The sequence below is a fragment of the Amphiura filiformis genome, chromosome 10 (genome assembly GCF_039555335.1).
Source record: "Amphiura filiformis chromosome 10, Afil_fr2py, whole genome shotgun sequence".
Lineage (NCBI taxonomy): Eukaryota > Metazoa > Echinodermata > Ophiuroidea > Amphilepidida > Amphiuridae > Amphiura > Amphiura filiformis.
In genome coordinates, this window is record NC_092637.1 from 33,100,999 (window position 1) to 33,128,768 (window position 27,770).

Sequence of the window (27,770 nt, forward strand, 5' to 3'; positions counted from 1 at the left end):
TAATAATTATTGTAACAAGCATCATAACTACAGAGTTTAATTTCGTAGACTATTTCAATCAACATCAAAAACAGAAATGACATAATTGTGTGTATGAAGTTCACAATCGACTTCAGAATTGTACTGGTATAGTTTTGAGCATCAACCAGCAATACTTAATTGAAAAGAAAAGTAATTATGAAAATGATTTAAAATGCATAGAAAAATGAAATTTGCAGGTATCCCAACCCAAGAACGCTTTTCGTGATTTGACCTTTGCTGCAGCCTACCTTACTTTAACTGGGGGAGGGGTCATAAATACTTTAGTGGGGGACCACTGATCTTGTTGGTTCGCGCAATGGAAAATTTGATGATACGTAAATAATTGAAAGACTGCATGTGATATTTCGAAAAATGGACCTTGTTGATATTCTTCAGTAATTTGAATGCGCTACCGTTTTGGCCAGCAGCAAGTACGACACAATGTAATACAGAGCAATTAAAATCCCTATCATTAAGTTTGGTATTTTGAGGTTTGAGATGTCATTTGAAGGTAATTCTTGGCTTCTGCTACGTAAGGGGAATTCTCTTTTGCACCACATGTTTTTAATGTTTTTACTGAGCAATTAAAGTAATAAACTAACCTAAAATCATTTATCAATAAATAGCTCTCAGTTCAGCAGAAAATAGACCCACTATCATGTGGAATATCTGAATGACCATATAGACTTCTCAGTGCCAAAAGTGGTTAAGTGCAATAGCTGCCATGTTAAGATGACTACAATAATACTGTATAAATTGCCAAGGGCAGCTTTTGCACTTACCCACTTCTGGCACTGTTACTTTACACACACAAGTTTTACCTTCAGCATACATGAACCGGGTAGTAGTAGTACTTCAGGCGCATATGTTTTTTTTCTTGCTTAAACAGATCATATTATTAAATCTGCTTTTGCAGTAGTTGATAAACAGAGTCACTAATATACACACAGCTCAATATTACACCTTCTTTATCAAAATGTCTATATTTTGATTAAGAACTGTTTTATTTCATTCTATGATCCCATGTAAAATTATGATCCATGATACATTATATTTATATTATAACATTTGTGATTGTGACTAAATCAGCCATTTGTGCGTCCTTTGTAATCACTTTGATCAAACTCACTTCACAAAATGATAATTTTGACAATTTTTTTACATAACGTTGCTGTGACAAAACCTTGTATCTAACTTTTTTGTTGAAATTGAGATTTTGTACTGATTTTGTAGCTAGCAAGCAAGCCAGGCTTTACACTGGCAACATGTTGTATGTCTATCTGCAACAATAAAGTGAATTCAGACACGCAAGTGACAAAACCTCGTATCTAATATATAAGATAAGATATAATACATAGTTACGAGGTTTTGTCATTGCACATTTCAGCCAATAGCGAAAGGAATGTTATTAAAAGTATTGTGCAAAAACCTTGTATCTCAAAACATCAACACTGGTATGATTATGAAACTCCATTTTTGTGTCTTTCTTTGTGTTTGGAGTTATTATATAGTCGTGGCTGTAGCAAAGCGCATACAAAACATTGTTACTTGACAAAATGCGTCAGTCATTGGTGCTATAAACATTTCAAGACAGAAATGGTTTTTTTTTTGCCCAAAAAACAACACTGATATGAAACTCCATTTTTACGTCTTTCTTTGTGTTTGGTGTTATTATAGTCATGGCTGTAGCAAAGCGCATACAAAACATTGTTACTTGACAAAATGCAGCAGTCATTGGTGCTATAAACATTTCAAGACAGAAATGGGTTTTTTTTGGCCCAAAAATCAACACTGATATGAAACTCCATTTTTACGTCTTTCTTTGTGTTTGGTGTTATTATAGTCATGGCTGTAGCAAAGCGCATACAAAACATTGTTACTTGACAAAATGCGTCAGTCATTGGTGCTATAAACATTTCAAGACAGAAATGTTTGTTTTTTTGCCCAAAAAACAACACTGATATAAAACTCCATTTTTATGTCTTTCTTTGTGTTTGGTGTTATTATAGTTATGGCTGTAGCAAAGCGCATACAAAACATTGTTACTTGACAAAATGCAGCAGTCATTGGTGCTATAAACATTTCAAGACAGAAATGGGTTTTTTTTGGCCCAAAAATCAACACTGATATGAAACTCCATTTTTACGTCTTTCTTTGTGTTTGGTGTTATTATAGTCATGGCTGTAGCAAAGCGCATACAAAACATTGTTACTTGACAAAATGCGTCAGTCATTGGTGCTATAAACATTTCAAGACAGAAATGTTTGTTTTTTTGCCAAAAAAACAACACTGATATAAAACTCCATTTTTATGTCTTTCTTTGTGTTTGGTGTTATTATAGTTATGGCTGTAGCAAAGCGCATACAAAACATTGTTACTTGACAAAATGCAGCAGTCATTGGTGCTAAAATTTCAAGACAGAAATGGGTGTTTTTTGACCCAAAAATCAACACTGATATGAAACTCCATTTTTACGTCTTTCTTTGTGTTTGGAGTTATTATAGTCATGACTGTAGCAAAGAGCATACCAAATTGACAAAGGAAAAAGGAAGGTAGTCATTGGTGCTAAAATTTCAAGACAGCAATGTTTTTTTGCCCCTTTGAACATTTCACTTTTTTGAGATGACAGTGACGAAAAGTTGCCCACATACATTAAAAGTGTATGATCCCGAGTTTAAAACATGCTTTTCTACTACTGTAAAAGTAGAAATTTTCGCGAGTGGACATAAAATCGCGAAAATAAAAACTCGTGAAAATAACCTTTTGCATTTGGTTTCTATTGTAACAATATCAAAACTGCGAAATTTAATTCTCGCGCTATTGACAAAATCGTCAAAATCGCGAAAATATTGACTTTTACAGTAATACCCAACAAACCTGAGTTGAGAAGTTTTTTGTTGTTGCTGACAATAACCGCATTCATTCCGTTAACCACCCAGGGTGCTTATACAAAGTCATTTTGGATGGGCGCCTATTTTTTACATTGTTTAAGCCGACAATACGTAAAAAAGGCACAAAATATCATCCATCGTAATCGGTGTGTTATGTTTCAGACCATGATTCAGATTTGCATGGGCAGTTAATAAACTAATATCACCGTTTGCTTGTTATAAAGTCACTGGGTGAGCATGAAAAGTGATATTATCATTTGGCACCAGATACAATTAACAAAATTATCCTTAAAAAATCCCATTAAATACAAGAAAAAAAAATAGAATACCTATACCAAGCCACCTATGGACTATACCAGCTATTGTATTTTGCATTGACATACAGGACTTACAAAAATAAAACCCTTTCTTTGCTAATCCCAAAGATAAATCAAAAAATGTCAACAACTGCCAAGAAATCACCAAAAAAAAGTTTATATCATCATGAGAAAAAAAAAGAATATTTAACTCCCAGCTTAGTTTTCAGAACTTTCATTAATTATGTTTGGTTTATTTTGAATGAGGTACAGATTTTTGAATATTCGATAGAATCTTTGCTGCTGATTAAGAACTCATTCCAAACACTCCCTGGCTTTTGATTAGTGCCATACTATTACGCTGCCTTTCGTATTCGCCGAGGAGGACAATTTCGACCTCCTCGTTTGTTTACAAACAGAGAGGTAGACAAAAGGCCTGTCAAAACTGTTCCGCTTGTCCAAATACTCAAGTATCAAAAGGATGGTCCACAATAGAGTGATTCACGCAACAATTCAGACCCAGAACACGATCATGTCAGAAATTAATATTTTGTTCTGGGTCTGATTATTCAGACTAGCTTTTGATATAGAACACCTATAACGTCTTTCATCAAAGCAGTCAAATCTCTAGCCACTAACATTGGGCTATTCCATTTAAAATGCACACTACCTCTGTGGAAGATTTAGCTAAAGTCTTCCACAGAGGGAGTATGAATTTTTAATACAATCACCAATTGGGTAACATCCATTTGAAATACTCACTCCAGTTGTGGAAGATATAGGTAAAGCCATAACACATGGGGAGTATGGTTTCAAAATTATTAACCTTGACCAATTACATTTGAAAAAATAAATACTCCCTCTGTGGATGATATTTCCAAAATCTTCCACAGGGGTAGTGTGTAAGTGTAGTGTGATTAAGCAAAATCAGTCAGTTTCTTACAGGATTGTAAACTGCATTTGCAAAGCTACATTTTGCAGAAAACCCCATTGAGTTTGGACAACCAGTTCAAAAGATATGAGCAGTTATAGAGTTTTCTTTGTTTGGCTAAATCAATATTTACGACTTCCGACTGATTTTGCTTGATCACATCAAATATTACAGGCCCAGGGGAGGTTCTCAAGTTTGGTTTGGGAAGGGACATGCCCTCTGAATTCTGAAAGTGGACCCTTCACTATATCAATTTTTGATATACCTTGTTTTTGTTTTTCAATTTCAAGGCTCAGGTGTAGCCTGAGGCTTAGCCTTAGTTAAAGGAATGGCTCAATAGTAATCTCTAATGCTGCACAGGGCATGGGCAGTTCAAATTTACTAAGTACATTGGGATGAATGACTCCGAGACGACCTATGCTTTGTCCTCTGACAATCACCTCTGCACAACGCCCTGGGAAATATGTTGGATCTGTGAAAGAGATGGATACAGATATAGATACTTTAAAATTGGCAAAACATTATGTTATGATTGTTACACAGAGCTCTACATACACACAGATTGTTCACTGTGTACTCTTCTAATTTATGAGCAGGCAAGATTGGATATAACATGCATTATGCTACCTGCGGTGGACTCCATTTGATGCATCTTCGGTTATTTGGAGTCTGCAGAAGAAGCTTATAGAAGGCTGCAGCCATACGGATAGTTGAAACATTAGATAGACCTACTACATGTACTTTAAATGATACTTGAGAAGGTTCACATCAGGCTCATTTCCAAAGTAAAGAAAGCTCAACATTTTCTTTGATATTTATTTTACACAATTGTTTCATCAATACTGATGCAAACAAAGATAATAATATTTCTTCAATAGCCTATTAAAAAATTTGCTCAGTTTTGGGATTTGCTATTGATATTCATGAGCCAAATTTGAAGGTTCTTCAAGTTCAACACGATGTTACACATGGTCAATAATCTTGTCGGCGATTCCATGCTGATGAATGCAGGAGCAAAATGTCTGTTACTTTGGTAGAAGTTGATCTTTCTTGTAATAACTCTCATTTTTTGTCCTGTCATACAATGAGAAGTGCTTCCTTCGGAGCTCTGCCTGTCATCTTCTGAAGGATTTTAAACGATTGTGAAGGTGAAAATACCTCTGGTGCCTGTTCATTTGAAGCAAGGTAGGAAGGCAAAGTGCATTGGGTGATATGGGCACACCACATGCTCTGGCTTTCATCAGAATGGAATCTTCGACAAGATTATTGACCATGTGTATCGCGCTGTGGTCGCGATTCCTGTAACATGTCATATACAGTGCTTGGGGTTGGTAGTGCAGAAGGCATGGTTCATCGATTCGGCTTTCTGTGTTGTCAGTCCAAGCCGTGTTTTACCGTAGTGCCTCTCTCCCCAATAGCTTTGACAAGATGGTTGTGAGCAGTCTAGTGTCTTCCTGGGAGAAGCAAAATGTTCCCTTTGCATAATCAGGTAAGTACTCATGAACATGTAGGCCATCACATACAAAGGAGAATTTTTTACACAGGTAATGTTTACCCTGGAAGCACCATATGATGGCAGGGATTGTGTGTGCTACTGCTGTCTTGATCTCATTATTGGTGTATTTGGTGAGAGCAGCACGAACCTCTCTCTCGGCACGCCATGCCATGCTATCAGCAAGTCTTTGCTTGGCATCGTTGCGCACTAGTACAGGGTGTTGATGTTGAAAGCTGTGGTTCACTTTGCTGATGGCACATGACACAGATCTATTTAAATGAACATGTCCAGAAAGTGTTCAGTGGTAACGTTGCTGGCCTTTGTCATTTCCTCATTGAAGCCTTCAGCCATGTGTCCATCAGCATCGGTGACAAGCATACTCACAGTAAGCGGCTCAACCCCACTTGTCGCAGATGTTGCAAATTTCCTGCCACCGATTTTCTCATCGCCAACATTGTTGCTTGCCGAAATTGGGCAGTGCATCCTGGGTGACCTGGACACGTAACATCTTCACCTCTAGTCCTTGCTAACTCACCAGGTTTGCACAGCTTGTTCTCATGATTGTAGGCTATTATCTTCTTAGCTGGCGTCAGGTTCTCTGTGTCAGGTTCTCTGTGTCAGATTCTCTGTGTCAGGTTCTCTGCTAACACATCACATATCTGTGTGGCAGGTGCAAGGGGAGTGGTGCAACGCTCACCACATAGACAATTGTTGTATTTAATCCCGGGGTCGACATAGCTTATGTCGCTATATTATATCGACATGGCAAATTTGAGCAATATCATGACAAAATACCTCAGATAGCGACAGGACAAAACTTCAAAATACAACAATCTTACGACAGGGAATATGTTTCAGTAATACTAATTCAGATCGCTATTGTCAGCATCGTAACACGACCAGCTCTCAGCTCCGCTGATTTTTTAACAACAAAGCCAATTATATAATCAATACTACCGATTAATCAATAAAAGTTTCTAACCAATGCAGTGATTGGATATCTACCCATCCACAACACGATAATCAGCCAATCATGTTCAGGTTTCTATACACGACGGCACTGTGACCTGAGTCTGCAAAGCCAGCCCCTCGCCCATTTTACCCATAATTCTTTTTATGAGAAATAAAAAGCCGAAATCGTGTGCTCACTTCCGGGCATATCGGATCTTGTGGTAAATATTTATGACTGTCAACTCAGCGCTCTCGCACTGTAAGTAGCTGATCATGCAATGCTTTAGTTGTTGACTTTGATACATGTTTTGGCTGATTTTAAATACAAGATTATGTCGACATGATGTCGACGTCGAGATTAAATTATGTTGACATAGCAACATGGAAAAAAAAAACATGCCGACCACGGCTCTAGTTGTATTGGTGGTCGGCTTCAGCTGGGATGCATCGAGGAACATGTAAAGATACACTAGAGCATGCTAGTCATGACCGCAATGCACCCATCCCCGCTGAAGCAGCTGTTGTATCTCAAAAAGCTGCCATGTGTGATTTTTATTATCATCGTTGTATTTCATGTCGTTATTTTATATTTCAGCATGCTTCTGTCTTTTATGAATGGACATGAGATTGTAATAAACTCCTCAACAAAAGTTTGGAAAGCATCTGTATCTCAAATTATTTGTGACATATTCGTATCGTGTTGCATATCATTAGATAGCTACAATTCGCCCCTTTACAATGACACCCCATTTGAAACAATAACATTCTTCACGGCTGAGTACACGCCTTGTGAATGTAGTGGGGTCTCAAATAGAATTTGCCAAATTGACCATAAGCTGCAATCCCATACCTTCACAATCTGGGACCTAATGCAATCCGCCAAGATGACACCGCTCGCCCCACATAGCCACGGTAGTCAACGACTACCTACATACCTCAACCTGATTGAACACTTGTGGGACCAGCTTGATCGTGCTGTGCGTGCCAGAGAAGCCCATATGCAACAACATTGAATGACCTGCGACGAATCCTTTTTGAAGCATGGAATGCCATCCCACAGTAACATGTAACCAGGTCGGTGAGCAGCATGAGGTGACTGTTGTGGCTGCCTTTGGTTTTCCACCCGCTATTGAGGTTAGTGGCTAGCGTTGTTTGAGCACAGAATAATGGTCACTTTGGCAAATTCTGTTTGAGACCCCACTATATTCACAAGGCGTGTACTCAGCCGTGACAAATGTTATTGTTTCATATGGGATGGCATTGTCAAGGGGAGTATTGTAGCTATCCATTGATATGCAACACGATATGAATATGTCACAAATAATTGAAGATACAGATGCTTGAAAAAACTTTCCAAACTTTTGTTGAGGAGTTTATATTGTGATAATACCTCAAAATTAATATATGTGACATGATCAAGGGGAATGAGTCACATGTCGGCAAATTTCAATTTCAAGTTTTTTACATATTTTCTAGCAGTTTACGAATGCTACAACTTTATGCAAACCCCATCAAAATCAGACATCTGGTTACCGAGTTATGAGCAATTTATCAGTGGCTGAAAACAATATAAAACAAAAGAATTTGAACACAGTTTTTGCCAATATCTCAAAAACAATATTAGCGACATCCAACTCATTCCCCTTCATCATTTTACATATATGTTAATTTTACAGTGTATCTCATCACAATTAGATGACAATAATAAAAACAATCACACAAGGCAGCCTTTTGAGATACGACAGTATGTGAAGCAGATTAAAGAGTTGTGCATTACCTTCAGCAGCCCTGATGTGGAATCCATTTTGCTTTGATAACGGCACTTGAACCAATTGCATAGTCCTATCCAGTAATCCATGAATCACCTGAAATTACGCACACATAAACAAGCAAATAAGAATGTGCACAGTGTCAAAATATACAGGGCTTCATAACTACAAAGTTCTTTGGCCATCTCGCTGTAAGGTTAAAAATGAAAAATTAACAACAAAAATACTACTACTACTAATAATAATTATTATTTGCCAGACATATGCAAAAATTATGCAATGCGGCTACTTAATTAGCATATTTTGCACTGAAAATCTACTCGGGTTGAGAATCTCTGGCCCTAGTGATTTGTTGTACAGCACAAAGTGTCTCTTTTTGGTTGACCAAAGAATGAATCAATGAATCAATCAATCAGTCAATCCCAATCAATCAATCTCAATCAATCAATCAAGACTCCTACAGTCCTTCAAACTTTTGTGATTTGTTGTAATGTACAGAAGTGCCTCATCGTGATTAATTAATCAATTATCCAATCAATCAATCAATCAATTACCCAACCAATCAATCAATTACCCAACCAATTACCCAACCAACCAATCAATCAATTAACCTACCTCAAACCCTGGTGATTTGTTGTAATGTACCGCACAGAAATGCCTCTTGTTAGTGGTGCCTACATCTTTGTCCGGTGCCTGCACTATGACGTCCGATATTTCAAAGACCTTGATTGGTAATGGCATCTTACGATTGCAGCTGATTGTCTTCAACACACCTGCTAAAAGGCAAGATCTTGCTACCTGTAAGGGAATAATGAGTCAATCAATCAATCAATCAATCAATCAATCAATCAATCAAAATATCAATCGATCGATCAACCAACAATTCAATCAGTCAGTCAGTTCAGATAATTTTATCCAATTAGGCCACAAACCCTGTTCTACGGACCCGAACCGACCCAGAATACGCGTTTTGGAGATTTTTTTCAATTTGTAATTTTGCTAAAATCATGTAAATCAGCCGTTTGAGGGGACAAATTTTATTGATATTGGCTGAACATTTTTAGACAAAAAATTCTTTGGGGTAATTTTTGCCTCCAGAAAAAAACCCCTTCCTGACCATCCGACCCTATTTGAAAGGTCTGTCCGCCCGTAAAACAGTGGTTTTTTTTTCTTTGCCTCACAAACATATTACAAAAAAAATATATTATGATACAAAATAGTGAGAAACATGATTAATTATTAAATATGATAATGGACAGGGAGCAATGGATGAGGATGCCACTAAATACACAGCGTTATGTTGCGGCACCCTTTACATAATTTAGTTTGCATAATTGATGAGGATTGAGGAAGCCACTAACTATTTTAGACTACCGTATTTCCTTGAATAGTCCCCCTCCACGGTGCGTTGCATTTTCCAAAAGGGGGCGTTTATTAAAGGTCATTTTTAGAATGATAATTCACGTCAAAATCATTATGTAAGCTTAAAACTAATGCTGAAATGACGAACTATAGGGTGCACAACTTATAAGTTCCCCCCTACATATTTTTTAAAATAAATCGAAAACTATTTGACGAAATGCAAACCTGTAAAATGATATGGGTAGCCATATTTGTTTTACACATGTGGAACAAATTTTAGCGTCACACGTCATTGCGTTCAGTCACAATGGTTCATTATGTAAAAAAAGGAGACCGTTTTAAACAGTGTTAAAAGTTGCATCTGAGTCCATAGGACTCAATTCTCAAACAATACAGTAGGCCAGGGATATTCATGTGTTTGTAAAAGAAAACGTAATCTTTGGTATTCTTCTTCTTCTTCTTAAAAAGCAAAGCAGATGTTTTATTCTTTTCTTTTTAATGATAAATGTCTGAGATGGAAGGGATATGTACTGCAGTGAGAATAGACCACATCGCCAGTAGTTCATCACATGTGAAAAGTCACATTTTAATAATGCGCGTTTGCCCGAATTTATTAGCATGTAGAGCAATAGGTTTGCTAGATGAAAATGTACCGGTGAAAGAAATTGCTCGTCGTATGGGCCAGCAAAATCTCCTGACATGAACCCCATTGAGCATCTTTGGGACCATGTTAAAAATGACACCTTATCAATGAAAACACAACACTGCAAGAGCTAACCCGAGCAATCCAACATGTATGGAACAACATGGACCAGCAACGGGTCCGGAATTTAATAAACAGCATGCGGCGACGTTGCAATGCACTTGCCAACAGTGCAGGAGGACACATCCCCTACTAAACATCTAGACTTGTTTTATTTCCATTACAAACACATGGACAGGCCTAACATACTGTATTGTTTGACAATTGACTCCTATGGACTCAGGTGCAACTTTTAAAACTCCTCTTTTTTACATAATGAACCATTGTGGCCAAACGCAATGATGTGTGACACTAAAAATTGGCCCAGATTTGTAAAACAAATAAGGTTACTCATAACTTTTTACAATTTTACATTTCGTTAAATAATTTTCGATTTATTTCAAAAAGCATTAGGGGGAACTTATAAGTTGTGCACTGTATATGAACTTAGGAACGATGACTTCCGGTTCACTTTTAGGTTTACGATAAGATTTTTCGCCAACTACCGACACCATGTGTGCACCTTGGTAAGCTTACTACACAAGATAGCATGGAAATATCAGCATTTTTGAAACATCTTGGTTGAAAAAAGTGGTGGGGTGTTTATTTGAAGGGGTGACTATTCGATGAAATACAGGACTGCCTGTTGAAAAATCAATCAATCAACATATCAACCAATCAATCAACCAATGTCTTACCTGAAATTCTGCAGTCTTGGGATTGGCTATATGCACTGCCTTTGTACTGCTGATGTCATGACACAGCTTGTCGGCTATATCTTCTCTTGAACACTGCATGAAAAAGGAATTGAATCAAATAAAATCATCATCATAAACGCTTTTCCGTCAGCAGTTTGACATAGCGCCATCAATAAAGTTATTCCAGGCAGGTCTCTCTCTTGAAAGTTCAGTCGCTTTCTTTATGGTTAAGTCTTCTTTGATTTCTTTCAGCTCTTTTTGAATTGCTGATATCCACATAGTTTTTAGTTTCCCTCTTAGTCGTTTTATGTGTCGTTCGTATTCTTGAAGAGCTTGCTTTGCTGGGGTATCATCAGGTAGTCTCAGGAGGTGTCCTAACCAAAGGAGCCACCTTTTCTTGATTTTATTACTCCATTTTGTTTCCTTGGTTTTCTCGTAAAGTTCTTGATTTGAGCTTTTCTTTGGCCATTTGATGTCTAATAGCCTTCTCAGGAAAAATCTTTGGAAAGTGTCAATTAGACATACCGTAAAACCCTGTCTACAAGCATATAGTGTGCTTCTGATGAAAGCTACATTAATCCAGTCGCCATTATGGAATTTGAGCAAATAAATTACGGATCCAAGCATATACAAACAAGTATTATTTTAAAACGATCTATTGTATGACTATTGGTATATTAACGCTTGCTTCGAATTAATTAAGCTTTTACAAAAAAACACTATATGTGACCGTCCACGGCGAATGAGCCGTAAATTCCTCCCGGTCAATTTTGTTTTATTTCGTGTTTAAAAATAAACATCATAAACTTAAAAATGGTATATCATTTGACTTCAAACGATATCCAGAAGCGGAGTTATGGTTAGTTAAACTTTGCTCCTTCAACAAAATTATAGCTTTTTTCGTTTCTATGTGTGTCTCTTTTTCCACATTTTTGGCAATAAATATCAAACAGTCATAATTGGCGGTCATTTCAAATCATCCCCAAGTCAACGAGGTTTAAGAAGGTTCTCTCATTGTTAATTGTTGGTTATGCATACCTATACAAATAACCCACCACTTGAAAAGGATTTAGCAAAAGCAAACAAAGACCAGAGCTATTAAAAGTTCTATAGCCATCTAAGGTAGAAGCTTATTATCCACTTCAATAATAGGATTATTGATTGGTGTTGTGACTATCCAAATAAGACAGATGTCGCGCCAGCTTAAGTGACCGATGAATACGACCTTCGTACACATTTTACACCATAACTCAGAATACAATTTAGGGAATTTACGGCTCGTTTGTGCTGCCGGGTCACATATATGCTTGTAGACGGGGTTTTACGGTATATGACATGTCATTATAGTTGATTCACTTCTCATCTTACCAATGCAATTTTATGTAGTAATTCCTATCATTCATACTTAATTTCACCCAAAATGTCTCTTACAACGTTTTTGCATGCACCCAACGAAATGGTATTGTCATTAACATCACCAAGGTCAATTAAAGCCATAATGTATGATCTTATAGTATGAAATTGGTTAATTTTTTTCAAACCTGATTTTTTTTGTCTATTTGTAATGTTTATACACATGTCCCAACTTGCACCTAAATGGAATCGGCCAAATTTGTTGTCTTTGAAGGTTAACAGAGCAAAGTTCGACATATTATCATAATTTTAAAATTATGATATGTCCTCCCATAGAACTGCATGTTAAATGGGCCAAAATAACTAGTGGGGTTTCTTTCACTTTACCTTGTTATTTTAACTTAAAATTGACAGCAACCCTTCCCGACAGTTATTACTAAAATTATTTCAACATTTTGAATAAAGAACAACAAAATGTTGACGGAAATCGTACATTAAGTTTTAACTATCAAATACTCACCAAGGCAAAAGTTAACACCTCCGTGAAGCCCGCGGCGGCGATTTCCTGTCGTAGTAAATCTGTGAGTTTGTTGATTGGATACTGGTTAGCAATGGTATTGGTCTGTGGTATACGCTCCATGATGTTGTTGTATCCGTGCGCTATGGCGACGTCTTCTACCACATCGCACGCATGGATAACATGTGCAGATGTACGAGTCAAGGTAGATAACTTGGGCTAGTTTTTTACTATATTTGAACATACCATTCCAGTTTAGTTATTTATTTCACAAAATTAAACAACTTATACTTATGTCAAACAAAATTATGTGGTGGGGAGATGGGGTTTGCGTGTTTTTGTGGCATATGGAAAAACATTGGTTTTCACTGAAGGTTTTCAGATAATTTTGTGCCGGGGTACCTATGTAATTTACAGGCGGGCACCAGTTACCAGTATCACCAGGGATCAAGTCAAAGTGGAGTGCAAAATTTTCACTTAGAAAATTTTATTATGGCAATGACAAAATATTCAAAATATATACTGCATTCGTTCCATTAACCGCCCATGCCCCTATAGGAGGGTATCCGAGAGCCCGCCAGAATATTTTTACACTTGTATGGCAAAGTCAACTTTTTGCCAGTTTTTGCAGGTTTAAAGGGCAAAAAATAAAAAGTGATAAATGCTTCCCTCTGTTCATCTCAAATCAAACGATTAACCCTATTCTATTAACTCACAAAAGTAGTATATTTGAGTGACTACTGCGTTGCAGTGTTATTGATTGGGTACAACCCAATAAGTGGCGTACCATTGGCAAGCTTGGACTTTAAGCTTTTTTTTAGAAAATCAAGTTTAATAATAAATTTTGTAAATTGTATGCAAATTAGCTAATGAACAATTAATGAGCTCACAGCCAAATATGATGAAAAAATATTTTGATTTACACTTTTGAAGTGTACGAGTACATCATTGTGGCATTTTCATGCAGTTTTAAATACACTGCCGTGTTTCTACATATAATAACCAGAAATCCGAATTAATTTGGGCTATATTTAAACAGTTTATGGATATTTTTGGCCTATTTTTAGGGCAAAATTTGGCCTAAAATTGTTAAAATATGCAAGTTTCCAACATTTTAAACCACTTCATGATGTGTAAATGGTAGTAATATTAGGAAATAAAGGTTTTTTGTTGATAGAGAAGTGATAAATTATCAAAACTGTTCAAAAGATAAGACCTTATTTGTGTAAATATTTGTTTTCCATGCATATTAATTATTGATGGGGGTAATAGAACAGGGTAAAGTAACAAAAATAATGTTCCCCTTTAATTTTGTTTTTCCAGAAAGATTTTCTTTAAACAATAAAGCATAAACATTTTAATTACAAATACACTCAAAAAGGATATCAGCTCTTGTGGGAGGTATTTCTACACATATCTTATTGCTTCCTACCACACTGCTAGCCAGGCACATCTTGGTCAGTAGTTGAGCAATTTTCTCAGGGCTCTCACTGAAAGAAAGACAGGAATCAAACGGTGAATACATTTGACATATATTGTTGAGATTTGCAGAATTGAATCCATTTATAATAAACCATGGGCTATTCCAGTTGAAATCCACTCACAATCTATGGAAGATGTGACATTAATCTTTCCAACAGGGTGTGTGTTAATATAAAATGGTCATGGACTGTCTTCTGGGGGGGGGGGGGTGGATTTCAGCTGGAATAGCTATTATCTGTATTGTTATATTAATGTCGGTAATTTTCAATCAGAAGTTTTTTACACCATATTCTGGCAGTTTAGGAATGCTATATTTTTTTCTTTTTTTTATGTCGAGCATATCTAGGCATCAACAACTGAAATCTAGGAGATAACGCTGACGAATCTTCGGCCAGACACAAGTGACCTGGTGAACGAAGGGGGTCGCCGTAGATAGCTGGTCGGGGCAATTTTTACAGGACAGTCAAGTGTAGCCAACAATCGAGCTTATTACCCTGATCGGAACCGACTGTAATACACATGGTCTTTTATCATGGGTCATCTACCCTGCCTTTACCAGATGAGCCACGGGGAGAGCGGAAGAGACTTTTTTTTGGTCCTGCGGAGAATTGAGCGCGGGACCTCTTACACCAAAGGCAAAGACCTTAACCAGTGTGCCACACTACTCCCCATGCAAATCCTATAAAAATCGGACATCGGGTTACCGAGTTATGAGCAATTTATCAATGGCTGAAAACAATATAAAACTAAATAATTTGAACACTGTTTTTGCAAAATATCTCAAAACAATATTAGTGACATCTGACTTATTCCCCTTGATCATGTCACATATCTAGACATGAATACTTATCATAACATAAAATAATGTTGAAATGACTCATACACATACCAAAATTGGCCTAGACATTGAAAAAAGGGTCACTGATATTCTAAATGGCCGAATATGAGACCCATGTCTGTGGCACATCCCCGTATGGTCATTTGTATTAAGTACCCCCAGGTAGCTGCTCGAGCTCAGCGAATGTGTAAAGCAATTTACATATTAGATATGGACACTATATAGAAATCTTGTTATTTGGCATTATGCAAAATCACAAACAAACACCCGGTTGACTCAATTACAATTTGTGGGATAGGCTTTTACAATGAGAGTTCATAACATTTGGTAAGTTTTTCTATCTGCTTTAATTTTGCAGATAGGCCTGCTTATTCTCTGTTGACAAGGGGCAGTCTTCAGTGAATGGCTCTTTTCAGAGCCAAAAACCTTTTACATTAGCAGATAGATGAGGTCTGCCCTCTGTTGACAAGGGGCAGTCTTCAGTGAACGGCTCTTTTCAGAGATTTTGATTTGATTTTGATTTGATTTGTTCGGTTTTGACAACCCTGGATAACCCAAGAAAGCCTCGATTGAAGCTTATTTCCATTGGGGTCCATTTGAACACCAGTAGGCGAGGGTCAGCCTACATGTTTCATTCTAATAGGTACTTTGTCCTGAAGAAGTCAAAGCTACTCAAGACAAAAGCTTGACAGTTCTAAACTTGTCCGACGGCGAACCCGCTAAAAACTTGCCAATTCCAATATTCAACTACTTTTATTGGTGATCATTATTTCGACCTATCCATGGTCTAAACAGCCCTTTCTCTTTCAGACATGGCCATATGCAAGAACGTGAACATGAACGTACACCGACACAAAGACAGACAAACATATTTACCTGATTCCAACATGTGTATTGATGATATCTGCAGAGACTGTCTCTTTCCTGTAACTTAATTCTGGATAGATGACCTTTGACCCATCTGGTTTGGTCACCTCAACACCTTCCACTCTGGAACAGAAATGATAAAATACTTAAATGTGAGTCCTATTGACAATAATTTGTATCTATTTACATTGACCGTATTCCATGTGAGCTCCAGGGATGTAGCTACAGTGGGCGGTGGTGGGTGGCACTGGAGCCCACCATTCAGAGGCCAAAATTGCACAATTTTATTGAATGAGTCAAGAATTTGGTCCATTTGGCAAAAGTTGCCAAATATGCAAGATTTCCATTAAATGTCACTAAAACTATCCTAGCTACAACCCTGGTGAGCTCCAACATCACACCCAAAAACTGTTTTCCCTGTACCCCTTGATGCCTCCCAGAATAATAAAATGAGCCATTCAAGTTGAAATTCATACTTCCCCTATAGAAGATATAACCTTAATCACCCACACAGGGGGTGTAGATTTAAAATGGAGTCATACATTTAGGTAACTCCATTTGAAATTCATACTCCCTGTGTGGAAGATTAAGATCATGTCTTCCATTGGGGTGAATGGATTTCAACTGGAATATATATATCTTATATAAATGCCTTAATGGTCTGGCCCCAGTCTATATATCTGAGCTTGATCGCTTGGATCCTCTGTGAACAGTTCAAACACTCGCCCACGATGAAAAAGCATTCTCTGTAACCTGAAAGAGCATTCTCTGTGAACTTACTCGAATGGTTTTTGACAGTATTGTCCAAACATGGTGACCACTATATCCAGGACAATTTTAGCTTTGGTCAGATCAGTGGCCGTACATTCTATGAAGACATTCTTTGTGTTCAGGCTGATCTTACTATGTTCACCTGTGTGATAAAAAAACAAAACAAAACAGGTTTAACATACAAATGATAAAAGAAAAGGGAAAAAGAAAAATATGTTCTAAAGGGCTACCACTATCAACAATTACATAAAAAATGATTTTGATTTTCAGCAGTAAGAAAATAGATAACTGATACAAATAGTAAATGCAAGTCCATATGTGCTGGTGATAAACAATTTCTAGAAGTTTAAACTTTCAGCACAAAAATTCAACTAACCTTGAATTTTTGAAGTGTGGTACACATCTCATCAGAAGAAGTCCTATGATGTTATGATAGACTTGCCTTTTTATTGACCATTGTCGACTTTTGGTCGAATGAGGGCTTTGTATAAAGTCAACAAAAGGGCAAGTCCATCACAACATCACAGGACTTCTTCTGATGAGGATGTGTGTCACACATCGAAAATTCAAAGTTAGTTGAATTTTTGTGCTGAAAGTCAGTTTAAACTAGAAATTGATACAATAGGTTACTAATTATCAGTGGAAGTGTAGATAACACAACATTATTATTATCGTAGATAAACAATAACAGATAATGAATTGGCTAACTGATTTATGATTTTGTTGCAGCCAACAAAAATATATGTAATTTAATGGAAGTAGCTCAACATTGTTAATGAGATGTGTGGACAAAACTTATTACATTGTTACAATTGTAGATAGCTGATGACAGATAACTCAATTGACTAGCTTATTCCTAATTTTGCAGTTATATATAACAGCTTACCATTTATAATTGGAGGCATAGATAACACCACATTGTTGCTGTCATAGATAACAGGATATACAGGTTTATCTCTGATAATCGGTAGATAATGTCGTAAATGACTATCACCAGAAAACAGCTCCATTTGTTCCCGTGCTGTGTACTCTTTATTCTGTCAGATATTAGAAAAAGAAACAATGATATAGCTCTATTATTTGTATTCTTTTTATTTTACAAATTCGGCTAAAATACATCAAAAAGCAAAGTAAAATTACGCAATATATACAAAAGGAAACAAAAGTAAAATAGACCCAATGGGCTAGCCAGGAAGAGTCAGAAGCATCAAGACACTCAGTCTGTCACCAAAAGGTGTGACTCCTCCATGGTTATTTGTAACCAATCAAAATAGTTCTTAAGAGGCTGGTAGTGTACATGTCCATGAGGTTCAAATCAAGGTTGTAAGTTTAGGCAACATGTTGAATCCTGTGTCTCATGCCCCCCCTGGAGGGCTAACTCAAGTTTGGTTTTGAGTAGGGGTGTACCACCAAGAATTTGAAAGTGGACCTATCAATATACCAATTTTTAACGAAATTTGGACCATTGATATGCCAAAAGTCAACATTTTTGTTTTTACAAATTTTCCCCAAAAATTTGGAGAAATATCAAAAATTTTGGCTACAGTTAGGCAAAATTGAGCAATTTTCCCCAAAAAATGAGAACATTTTGAAAAAGGACCCATCTATATGAAGAAAAAGGTCAAAAATGCTACCCATGTTTGCGGTACGACCCCGTATGATCATTTGTAAGCTATTCGGTCTCATGTAGGTTGCCAGAAAACACCAATTGCAGTTGAAACCCATGTATCCACTATGGAAACTATGACTTTAATCTTCCACACAGGGAGTGTGAATTTCAAATGGATGAGTCCATCTGAAATCTATATCCCCTGTGTGGGATATTAAGACCAAGTCTTTTACAGGGGATGTATGGATTTCAACTGGGGTATCCCAAAACTCAACATGTACTCCAGCTGTACACTTCTTACCTGATTCAAAGGCTTGAATTTGATTTCATCTGGGGACTGTGCATCAAAGTAGAACGGCCCTTGAATTGTGTCATAATCATGGGTTCCTATGGCAACCAATGACCGTTTCCTAGGATAAAAAAATAGTTAAAATTTAGTGCATCATCTAGTCAGAATTGTTGAGAATAACAATCTGGGTTTTATATCATCTACGGACCTGGCACCGACCTAAAGTGAAAAACAGTGTGAAATTGGGGTAAAATAAAATAAAATGAAAATAAAACACATAAATTTGAACAACAAACAAAGCTGGAATCAGCTAAAAAGCTTGAAATGTTTCAGGTCTATACCTGATGAAGCTGTGGATCGTGAAATGCCCCTTCAAGCATGGTCTCTAAATCAGCCAGAATGTAGCCTAATGCTGGTTTCATACTTTCTGCCGCTGCCGCTGAGCGGGCGTGACGCTTCATCACCGCTGAGCGGCATACGCAGCGTGACATGACTTTGAAAGCCACTCTTGCCGCTCAGCACCGCTCCAAATCGTATTTAGTTCTCATACGTCAGAGCGGCACCGCTGGGAGTTGATTTGAATTCAACTCCCAGCGGTGTTGCCGCTGCGGCAAAGCGGTGGAGTGATCGATATATCGGCTTGCCGCTGGTCACCGCTAGCATTTCCGGTGCGACTGCGCAGTGGAGTAAAATCATCTTCAGAGCGGCAGGAAAGTATGAAACCAGGATAATATCAAACACTGACTAAAAATGTGGGTCAAAACTTAAGTGATATTTCTTATCTGCTTCCTTTTTTTCCTGCTCCACATTTTTGGTAAACATTTGGTTCTTTTTCTTGTAAAACTGATCTTACCTACCTGCATATATTTTGATGCAATTTATCTTGTAGATCAATGAAGCTATTGTAAGATTCCTGGGTAAAGATGACATTCCTTAAGATGGCTGCCACCGCATGCGGTCTGACTCTGGCAGTCTGTGAGGAAAAGGTGAAAAAAATGTGGAAATTGACTGAAAACTGATCAAATCGCCGGCTGTATTCCATAGTGGCGTATAGTGGGGCACCTTGAATAAACAACTTTCCGAGAAAATCAGGTTTGAAGAAATGCCAATTTAAAATCGAGTTGTGTAAATCAGACATTCATCATATTTTGTAAATGATGTGAAATTTATGTAGTAAACTAAATAGATTTTATTTTTATATTCAAAAGAAATAAACACATAATATTACTGGCAAACTGAGAACGATAAGTACAAAACTATATGTCACTATGGAAAACACGCAAAACGCAATACCCTAAACCCAACGTTAACCTTACACCACTTCGATCGCCGTGTAATCCCTATGGCGACACTTTTCGTCCGCTTCATTCCATAGTGGCGTATAGGTCCGATACGTCACTATGACATGTAGCGAGGTGTACGCCACTATGACATACAATGTTTTTCATTTTTGCCGATATTTCTTAATTATAAAATGTGTATAAAAAGTGGCGTATGGTCGATACGCCACTATGGAAAACATAAAATTTCACTTTGTAACTATACGCCACATTTAATTAATTAATTACTAATTAATTGCTAATTTTGACTGATGAGACTTAGAAAAATGAAAGAGAACATCATTAATTTAAACATATGTGCCAATTTTCAAAAAAATGACCAAAAATCACTATACGCCACTATGGAATACAGCCGACAAAATGTACTGTAAAAGTGGACATTTTCAGATGATTATCTCAATGATTTAATAGCCACTGCTCAGAAGAGGCTTAAATACCACCATTTCTTTCATGGCATAATAAAAATTATATAAAAAGATGTTTTCTGTGGTTTACAGTACGCAGTAACAGCCTCAAGTGGTAATAATCAAACATAGTGTTCACTCACGATGCATTTCTCCCATAGAACTAAGAAAAATATCAAATTGTTCATCAAAAATTCAGGCCAACAAACATAATTATTAAAGTACTCACATCTTTCTTAATGATAAAAGTTTCCATCTTTTTCGGCTGAATTCTGGTATACCGAGGGGATTGCAGTTTCTCCTGGAACACCAGCAGTGCCCGTGTAAGGCCCTCCAAGCATAACAAGTCATACCTGCCAAGAAAATGTTACCAAAATATTGAGAGTTAACAAAGGATGGTGCTTTGCATACTAATAATCAATATCTGATGCATGTCTTGGGTTCATTATCCTTATCCAACACATGAAAATACTATAAAAATAAACCATCAAATACTACAGTCGTACATTCTCGGTAACTTACGACTGATTTCTGGTCTCAAGGTGTTAGCAAGCCACCTGTCATTTTGGACAAGCAGTTTGCTTGCTCCTGGGACAGGTAAAATTAATGGCTGTGACATATATATGCTATTATCCGCAGAAATATGCTCTTCCAGATAAAGAACTTGTGGCGTATCCGGTGTTACATCAATCAAGAGACCTGCCATCATGCAGTAAGAGCACTGATACTCTCCAGGCTCGACTATTGTAACGCACTCTTCCTTCAGCTCTCTGCAAAGACATAAGCCGTCTCCAAAGACTTCAGAACTCCGCCAAGCGTGTCATCTTTGCTGTTGGGCGCCGAGTCAAGCTCACCCATTATCTCATCTCTCCACTGGCTCAGCATTGATAAACGCATCAGTTTCAAAATTCTTCTGTATATCTACAAGTCTCTCAACAACCTTGCTCAAGTACATCTCCAACAAACTGACTCCTTATATTCCTCAAAGGACTCTCAGATCAAGTAATGACACCACGCGTCTCCTGGCTGATAGATCCATCAGTGTCGCCGGTGATCGTCGTTTCCCTGTAGCTGGTGTTAAGCGCTGGAACTCATTACCAACAGAAATCAGACTTTCGCCATTGGTCACTCTTTTCAAACAGAGACTCAAAACTTATTTATTCTGAACTGTTTTATTCTGAACTGGTTTTCTTATGTATTTGTTTTTACTGTAAGCATAACGATGCTTTTTTGCGAATTGCGCCCTAAGAACTTTGTAGTAGTAGTAGTAGTAGTAGTATTAAAGTTCTAAAAATAATGCTTGAATAAAGTTTGGTGAACTCAAAATAAGGCCCAACTAATTTAGGCTATTACAGCAATATTAGCTATTTGAATGTTTTCAGGGTCAAATTTTGGACTGGCAGTTAGGGTTAAAATGACTGGCACTTGCCAAATCTTGACCACGACCCTGTTTGGTCCCCATCACAAGTGATAGATTAAGTTGTCAACAAGGTACCAAAATATTTCGAAATGGGTGTAAAGGAGTCTATCTACATCTACATCACAGTCAATCAACCATCGCGACCATGTCGGGGGCTGGTACATGTTACCAAGAGTGTACAACAAATTTCTGGGGTCAAGTGTCAAAAAGGTCACTGTGAACGAAAATTTGAGGTACGTCTCATCACATGTTGAAATCACAAGTATAAAATAGTCAATTATTCTCATGAACTTAACCTCGCAAAAAGCATACCTCTTTACCTTTACAAATGGGTTATTCCACTTAAAATCCCCATGTATCACCTTTGGAAGACAAGGCCTTAATGTCCCACACAGAGGGGCAGGGGGTGTAAATTTCAAATGGAGTCACCCATTCAGGTAACTCTATTTGAAACTCACAATCCATGTGTGGAAGATTTAAGGCCATGCCTTCCATACATGTAGGAGGTGTGGATCTCAACCGGAATAGCCAAATGGGGTAGGGTTTTGAAACTCATGGCTGCACACATTGTCAAGTTACAAAAATTCAAGTACCCGCCGGGTTTCTCATTAACTTCAAAATTCATAAAACGCAATATACCTGTTGGCAGGCACATCGATTTTGTAGACAATGACATCCGAGGCTCCTTCTGCTTTGTCTTCACCGCGTTCTTTGCTGATCATCTGCCTCTCGGATGTCTGCAAAAAACATATACAGTCAGTCTTGGGTGAAATTTTGAAATGATCTATCGAAAATAATTTAGATTTAAAAACACTGTAATTGAATTGAAATTTTGATTTAACCAAAAATAAGCAATTGTATTTCTAAGTACAGTTCTTCAAGGTTGCTCAATGTTTTCAACTGATAATTATAATCTGAGATTATAATCTGATCTACTGGACTTACGTTTTGATGAGTGGCAATATTTCATAGTTGCCTGGATGAATGATAATCTTCATAATCGTATTTTCAACTGATAGTCGATTTTGAAAATTGTTGTATCTTTATACATAATTAATTATTAAGACATGACCTCAATCCCTCATACATGGTACAGGGAGTGTGAATTTCAAATGGAGTTACTTGAGTGGGTGACTATACATGTACTTGAACTCTGCACCCACTATGGGGAAGATTAAGGTCATCCATAAGGGGAGTATTGATTTCAACTGGAATAGCACAACATGTTTCTATATTTATCAAAATGTGAATTTTCCGGGAATATATAAATTTGATACACCTACCACTTCATCAAGTTCAAGTCCATATTCAAAACATAGCTCTTCAAATTCTTCATCAGCTGCAAGGAAAGTAAGAAACACACAAATTTACTAAACAAAAAAAATTATTTATGAAACAAGGGTTCCAATTGCGGGGCTACCCCTTCTGCCTACACCACTCAGAGTTGCCAGTGGGCAGGGGCGGATCCAGGAATTTTCAATAGAGGGGGCGCCAAGTCACCGCCACTGCCACTTGGCGCCCACACAAAGTCAGGCGCCGCTCTGCAAAAATACATAACGCTAGGCGCCGCTCTGCAAAAATTAGAGGGGCGCACGCCGGGTGTGCCCCCTTCTAAATCCGCCCCTGGTGGGATCTGTCATAGACTGTCATGTGAACTATAGAAGTGCAAAACCGGAGGAAAAGTCTACCACCCCCATTATCTTTTATTTTGTTGTTGCTTTTTTATGCTGAAATACCTTGCTTTTGAAAATTCCATCGATCCATTTTTTTGGAAACCTACAAAAATCAAATACATGTAAATTACATTTCTGGAATTTTTTTCTTTTATGGCAAATTTCTAGACTTCCGGAAGACTGGCATCTCTGAGTGACCCCTGGCCTGGTGCTTAGGTAAAAAAAATGCTTGGTTGGTTGCCCTCAGCGAAATCTTGGGTCAGGTTTTTTTTTCAATCACATTTTTAGCAGAAACCTTAAATTTGAACAGTATCAAGGACATTTCATTTTGTTATTCTCTCATTTTAAAAATGCATATTTGATTAAAACAAGAAGTATTTCAATTTAAATTCAGTCCAAAAAATGCAAAAATTACCATAAAATGATCAAGCATTTGTCAATACGGTGCTGTCAGGCTTGTATTTTCGCCAGCCTCGAACGTCATGTGTTGTGTGTCCTATGCCGCCTGATATTTTCTTACACACACCATCCTGTATACCAATCAATTTTGCATAGTTGCACTCCTTGGAACATAAGCTCTCGGACAAATGATCAAAATCAGTGCTTGTACAAACTGAAACACAATACATAAATGTGCCCCACCATATGACACATGACCATAATTTATTTCATTACAAATTGACCATTCATTTAAAAAAATGGTGTCAGGGCCCTAATATTTTTGTTATTTCCGGTTTAAGTAAGCAAACCCTTCAGCTAGGATATATGATAGCCAAGCTAAATAGACCTTTTCATATTGAAGTTTTCTGAAGTGATGACCCAGATTTTAAAAACGGGTACGCAGTTCTTGGGCGCGCACTTACGCCAGTTGCGTATTGCGTCAATACACGCAGACTCGCAGTTGGAGCGTTTACGTGTATTTACGCGGGCGTGTGAAGACGTTCGCGTCCATGTGATTATTTTGCGAACATTTCTGATGGCTCCTGAAAAGGTCTAGAGTATTGTAGCCAAATTGAACAATCTAAAAAATTGTTTTAATGCGACACATTTCAAAAATGACGACTATCATGACTGAATGTGTTATTATTAGTAGCTACCGTGGTTATACTAGCACCCTCTATCTTCTATCCTCACTAGCTCGAGATAGTCTAGCTAAAATACAGGTTTACATATACTATCTTACATTATCTTGCTGTATTTCAGCTAGAGCGCCAGACAACATTGAACAAGCTTTCGAGTTTTTTTGGAGAACAATACTGTTACGAAAGACGAAGAAGAAACCCGCCCCGGAGCCCGCCCTACTCATTATTTCATTGTACTTATTGCAATTTGCCTCCACACATTACGTACGGTAATCAACACAAAGCTTTTGTGAGGACTAGTGAGTGGATAAGAAATTGAACGACACGCCGATTTTTAGTTGTCAAGATGAATCAATTGCCGCAAAGTTTTAGTATTTTACTGCATGGCATTCCGCAAGCACCATGACAAATTATACCGTATTTTTCCAAATCATCTCATGCGAGGTGAATGCGATCTGTACTTTTGTAACATTCCGATCGCTTTTGATCACCTATTATTGGCGAATTTGCTTGAAAACACGTGAGTTCATGTTGTGTAAATATAATTAGCATGGACACAAATGAAATCACGATGCAATACAACTATGATTTGAATGCGCAGCAGAGTCGTGGCCTGCTTAGGTAGAATTACTATTACTAGACTACAACTGATCCACACAGTAACTATTGTGTCGTCGTGGATAGTACCGTACTTAGTGTCAACTGTCATGCTTCATCGTCGGTTATCAGTGGACTGGATTGAGGATATATAGACTTCTCGATCAACTAATGAACTAGCCCGAAACATCATGGCCCTGTTCCTTCCTCACTAAGCCTAAGGTAGACATGTCCACATTGCTTATTATAGAGGGCGACATTCACTGCCCATAGGGAAATACACAAATTTGAAATTTGGACACCAGAAACTTGACGACGTAGTCTAAAAAGTGCTGGTACTTTATCCTTGATACAGAAGTCAGCATGCAGTGAAAGTTAGATTTCATAAAATAAAATCGCCTTTGTGTAAAATGGATCATCGTGGTAAAAAATGATGCATTACAGTGCATTTTTTAAAAAACAAACATTTGCCCATAACTTTGCTAATTTTTGACCTACAGACATGGTTGACCCCTCATTTTTTAAGATAAATAATCACCTTTTTAAACAAAATAATTTCAATGTGAAATATCCTACTTGAAAATTTTGTGAACATGCCTACCTAAGGCCATGAATGCCCTACGACTACGTACGTAAAAACGGGGCACCGAGAAAACACGTCGCGGTGATGACGTCACACTGACAGCATCTATTTATAGGAAGAGTTCAAAACACGGCGACGATAACAGTCACAAGTCTGGTCTTTTACATCCTCAAATGTGCTCAAAATTTACGAACATGCACCAAATATGTTTTGTTTAAGTCTCATCTTCACGTGAGGAATGGTAGCCCGGAATGGTAACAAACCGTTCAAACCCAAGGGAACGTCCATTATATATGAGCCTTATATGGAAGTCGCCACTTGACTTCGATTATTCCGTGGTATCAAAAGCCACAAGTACTTGAGTACCATCACCCACGGTCAGCTGACATTTTAGCAGATTTAAAAATAAATAAAAATACACTTATTATAAATGAAAATGAATCATGATATTATGATTTTAAAAAATAATATAAAAAAATACAGGAATTATTAGTACTAGAGATTTATCATGTAAAATAATAAACAAAGTCGGCATTTTAATAAATCATGACAAACTTATAAAATTAAAATCATGCTACCATAGTACTATGCTAGCCTACATGTACAGTGCCATCTAAATAAATTTAAATTAATTCATAAATGATAAATAAATGAAACTTACCTGAAGAAATTAACAAAAATAAGAACATAAACAAATAATATATTTAATATCTACTTAGCTGTAGAAATAAACGAAAAGGCCTATAAAAAGAAAAAGATAAAGAAAAAATCTGAAATGAATTCATTGTATAGGCCTACTTTTTAATTGTATTTTTACAAATTCAAAAATAAGATAGTGATATTAAATAATAAATAGTAATAATAATATTAGGTCTAGTAATAATAATAAATAATAATAATAAAATGATGATTAATATTTATAATAATAATATAATAGTAGGCCTAATAAATAAAAATAACAATAATAGATAATATAAATAAATAATAATAAATAGTAGTAATATAATATTTAAAAATAATATTGATTACAAAAAACCATAAAAAAAACACCATTCATCATGTTTATATCGTGTTATTTTTAATAATATTATTAAACTTATTTCTAAACTGAAAATTATAAAATAACTGTAAACAATTATAACTAAATATTAATTGAGTGACAGCCAATCGATCAAAACCCATCATAAACATCCAGACATCCATTGCCAAGACGGCGTAAGAGGATTAGGTAAATAATAACAAAGAACTAGTATTATAATAATAAAGGACGTTCCCTTGGGTTTGAACGGTTTGTGAATGGTAGGAAGTGGTATTTATGAGAAAAAGTGGTATTTTATGTGTACCCTGGACCAGATATGCTCAGGAGTCTCAGACCTTCGTACGGAGAAGGACAGTGGAAATCGTAGTGACGGAGGTGTGAGTACCTCGGAATACTAATGAACTATACATGCGTACGGACGCGTTTACAAGTTACAAACAGCATGGACAAGTCTGCCGAATTCGACATCTCGTTCCACGATTCGTTGTAATTATTGTGTTCTAACGAATACAAATCCTTTACAAACTTACTGTACGACCTCCCAAGAGCATCGAAGAGAAGATCTCTTTTTACACCAATTGTTGGCATTTTAGATTAATAGGTACACAACATATGGTGGAAAAAAACACGCAAACTGCACTGCTACAAAAAAAATCTGATGAAACTCTTCTGACCTTTGACACGCCCAATGTGTGCTGTATGGAAGGCCAAATGCGACATAACTCAGAGCTCGAAATACTATTATGTGAC

The 27,770-nt window shown here is 37.0% G+C and overlaps 1 protein-coding gene across 1 annotated transcript; it reads right to left on the bottom strand.

The window, feature by feature from the left end:
* Nucleotides 1-972: 972 nt before the first annotated feature.
* LOC140162757 (phenylalanine--tRNA ligase beta subunit-like) lies at nt 973-27,693 on the bottom strand. The gene is made up of 15 exons (XM_072186049.1): nt 27,551-27,693; nt 23,330-23,385; nt 22,686-22,783; nt 20,856-20,979; nt 19,740-19,855; nt 18,895-19,003; nt 17,871-18,021; nt 16,994-17,126; nt 16,223-16,336; nt 14,413-14,516; nt 13,030-13,211; nt 11,157-11,249; nt 8,970-9,152; nt 8,363-8,450; nt 973-4,611 (listed from the first exon to the last, which is right to left on the bottom strand). The coding sequence occupies exons 1-15, from the start codon at nt 27,606-27,608 to the stop codon at nt 4,460-4,462; spliced, it is 1,761 nt and encodes a 586-aa protein (XP_072042150.1). The 5' UTR covers nt 27,609-27,693; the 3' UTR covers nt 973-4,459.
* Nucleotides 27,694-27,770: the final 77 nt, after the last annotated feature.

Excerpts from the sequence above, each read along its gene's own strand:
- LOC140162757 (XM_072186049.1), bottom strand. The coding sequence starts at position 27,608 with ATGCCAACAATTGGTGTAAAAAGAGATCTTCTCTTCGATGCTCTTGGG. Across the intron at positions 19,004-19,739 it reads TTGCATCAAAATATATGCAG|GAAACGGTCATTGGTTGCCA; the intron begins GTAGGTAAGATC and ends TTTTTATCCTAG. Across the intron at positions 11,250-13,029 it reads AGGTGTTAACTTTTGCCTTG|TGTTCAAGAGAAGATATAGC; the intron begins GTGAGTATTTGA and ends TTTTTCATGCAG.